General features: G+C 42.9%; 1 protein-coding gene across 1 annotated transcript; it reads left to right on the forward strand.

The window, feature by feature from the left end:
• The first annotated feature begins 1,041 nt into the window (after positions 1-1,041).
• LOC147611398 (uncharacterized) lies at positions 1,042-2,227 on the forward strand. Its single transcript, XM_086784884.1, has 2 exons — positions 1,042-1,210; positions 1,616-2,227. The coding sequence occupies exon 2, from the start codon at positions 1,646-1,648 to the stop codon at positions 2,195-2,197; it is 552 nt and encodes a 183-aa protein (XP_086641010.1). The 5' UTR covers positions 1,042-1,210; positions 1,616-1,645; the 3' UTR covers positions 2,198-2,227.
• The last annotated feature ends 1,059 nt before the right edge of the window (positions 2,228-3,286 follow it).

A 3,286-nucleotide genomic window follows, 5' to 3' on the forward strand; every position in this document is an offset into this window, starting at 1 on the left:
GGCTGTAAAACTAAAATATATGAAAAAACATTCCTTAAAATAAGGGCTACTTAAAATCTCAGCCAATCTTTCTTAATTCTGGCCGATACTTTGTTCCTTTTCAAACACTAAATTTTGAAGGCCACAAAAACTAGGTTGACTTTCAAAATATATGGGTAGGGCCTTTCACTATAGGCCAAAGAATCTTTACTGTTGAGCTATAGGTGTCAGAAATAATATGAAACTTCCTTTGCTTTGTGTGAGTGCCATCTCAAATTTTCGTGCCCCAACACTCTGTGCTTTTGCCCAAGCCTGATTTTTGATGGGCACTTTGAACGTTTTTGGGTATTTTGGACGTAAAAAACTCGCAAAAATATTTCTAAGCCATCGTAAATTACATGTGAATGGTAAAATACTTGCAAGTCTAATCTCTTTCCCCGTCAAATTCGACGGGCAAGGATTACATGTGAATGGTAAAATACTTGCAAGTCTAATCTCTTTCCCCGTCAAATTCGACGGGCAAGGGCGCCAGTCGAAAGGCAACCTTGCTTCCGCCGCCCGCATGTGAACCAGGTCTAAGGGTATGTGCCATGTGGGTTATATGAATGTATATGTCATGACTCACGTGTACATTACATATTGAAAGAGATTAGCTGTTTATATTTACTGTGGGGATGTACTTGCCAAATTCTACTTGCCACCCACATGCAAATTTTTTAATGTGGTGAGTTAATATGGATGGATCAGGGGGGAGATTGGATCTTGAAGCTCAGGAAAGTTTCACACTAAAAAGACAAAGAGAAAACCTTATTCTGGGCTTTCAATGTAAGAGGCAAGCCAGAGGGGGACCGAGTCCTGCAGTCCCGACTGCCGAGGCTAGGGTAAAGGCCTCGTCACGACAGCATATTACCAGTAATTTTTGTAATCTCAGACATGTACAGTGTACACTGTGCATAGCTTGTGCTTTTGCCACAGACTGTACAGTATAGATATGTGGAGTCTGGACCCTCCAGTGCACGCAGTTGATCAGATAAGGCAGCTCTTTCTCTTTCGTCTTCTTGTACCTCATCTACCACTCGTGCTCGGCCCTTCTAAGGACTCCTCACCCGTCAACGATCGCATTGCCACATGATTTTCTGCTTTTGCGTGCTAGACGCATCTCCTGTTTGCAGGTTCCATGGCTGCCTCGCTTAGCATACCTGTTGCATTTCCTGCTTAATTAGGGACATTGGTAAGTAAGGATAAGCTTTAATCATCCTGCACGATATCCTCGAGTAGGCTAATTCATATTGCTTCAGTTTTGATCTTTTGGATTACTGGTGTTTAATGCAGGGATTCTTTGGGCACAATCACCTAGCGTATTTATTGCATTTCCTGCATAATCAGGGATTATGATAAGGCAGGCTAAGACTTAATCATGCAACATTTGGTTTAGTTTTGGTAGGCTAATTAATATTGCATCAGTAGATTATTGATGTATAATGCTGGGATTATTTGGGCACAATCAACTAGCATATATGTTACTACATTTCCTGCCTGATTAGGCTTAACTTGAACAATGCGAGGTACAGTGTGGTTTTCTTGATTAGGGACGATTTGCATCATTAATTAATTGTGTTGATGTTGGTTAATGCAGATGAGAGAAGGCTTAATTAAGTAAAACGAGATGGCGACCGGGAGCCCTGAAGCTGCTGGTGCAAGCGCGGCGGCGACACTGCATGTGAGTGCGTTAGATGCACTGGTGAACGTGAACTCGATATTCTCAGGAGTTGTGTTTATAGGGTTGGCGTTTAGCAGCAACAGCGTGAGCCTAGTATCAGCAGGCAGCGGCGATCCATGCAATGCGTCGATCAACACGGCGAGGAGGGTCGTCTTGTTCGAAGTGCTGGCGTTCGCGTTCTACTTGCTATCGAGCCTGATAGCGCAGGGGCTGAAGCTGCAGCTTGCATTGATAAATGCGAAGAAGATAGTGCCGGACGCCTTTGTGCCCATCAACGAGAGGGCCATCCGCTTCGGCATGGGCGTCACCGCCGTCTGCACCGCCGTAGGCACCGCCTTCCTCACCCTCTCCATCGTTGAGTTGATCGAGCTCCGCCTTGGCCTGCTCACTTGCCCCACCAGCGCCTGGTCCAAAGGTGCCGCCATCCCTCTCGTCGTCGCTGTCTTCTCCGGCATCCTCGTTTTCCTTGGTACTGTTTTGTATGCATTTTTCGTTTAGCCTAATATATATTTATGGCTGTTGTGCACTCGTATAATTCTCTCGGGTTGATTATTATGTTGTGGTAGTGAATGAATTTCCAAAGGGCGAACCAGATTAATTATTATGTTGTGGTAGTGAATGAATTTCCAAAGGTCGAACCAGGTGAATTGATCCAAGTGAATTATAAGGTCCTTCTTAAGTTTTAGTTTCCAAAATTTCTTAGAAGCAAATTCTCTCAAATATAATCTCTCTCTCTCTCGTGAAGGAAGGGTCTTATCGGTTCATACATGAGCCGGACTTCATGAAAAAGTTAAATTTGTTTTTTTTTTGGCTTGCGTGAACGAAGGGTCTCACGGTCGTGAACCCTTATCGGTTCACGTTGTAAACCGAACTTCACAGAAAAATTAAATTTGATTTTTTTTTGAGCGGGCTCCTAGGGCGTGAACCCTTAGGCCGTGAAGTTGCAAAAATGGTTCACGCCACGAACTCCGTGGACTTCACAAAAAAATTAATTATATATTTTTTTTGTGTGGGCTTCTAGGGCGTGAATCGTTAGGCCGTGAAGTTGCAAAAATGGTTCACGCCCGTGAATCGGAGATGTCTCAGGTTAAAAAAATCAGGTTTTCCACCATGAGTTTGAGGAATATGTGGCACGGCACGAAAAGGTTGATGGCATATTACGAGGATAGTTTCTTTTGGAGTTTGGGATTCTTGTGGAGAAAGAGGAGCTCTCATATGGACTCGGAAAGTATGATCCTCTATTTTAGCTTGCTTTTCAGATAGGACAGATTTGGGAAATTCAAAATAGAATCTTTTCAATGTGGGAGAGTAAAGCTTTGAAAGGGCAGAAGACCTCTAAAACGTTAAATGAATCTAGTGGCTTAGCTAAACATTATGGTAAGAAGGTGGATACATCAATTTAAGACCTTGTAGAAGACATGAAGCTTAATCCATGGAGAGAACTTCAAGGGGGTGAAGGATCAAACATTGCTAGTTTTTGTCTTATCGCGTGTCATTTCGAAGGAGCTATCACTCGATGAAATATCTTTGGAGCTACAAAAGTAAGCAAAGATTTTAGTTGTTCTTGATGTAAATGAAGTATTTATA

Source organism: Cibotium barometz, chromosome 47 (assembly GCF_041138505.1).
Source record: "Cibotium barometz isolate CiBa-2024 chromosome 47, ASM4113850v1, whole genome shotgun sequence".
NCBI classification, from domain to species: Eukaryota; Viridiplantae; Streptophyta; class Polypodiopsida; order Cyatheales; family Cibotiaceae; genus Cibotium; species Cibotium barometz.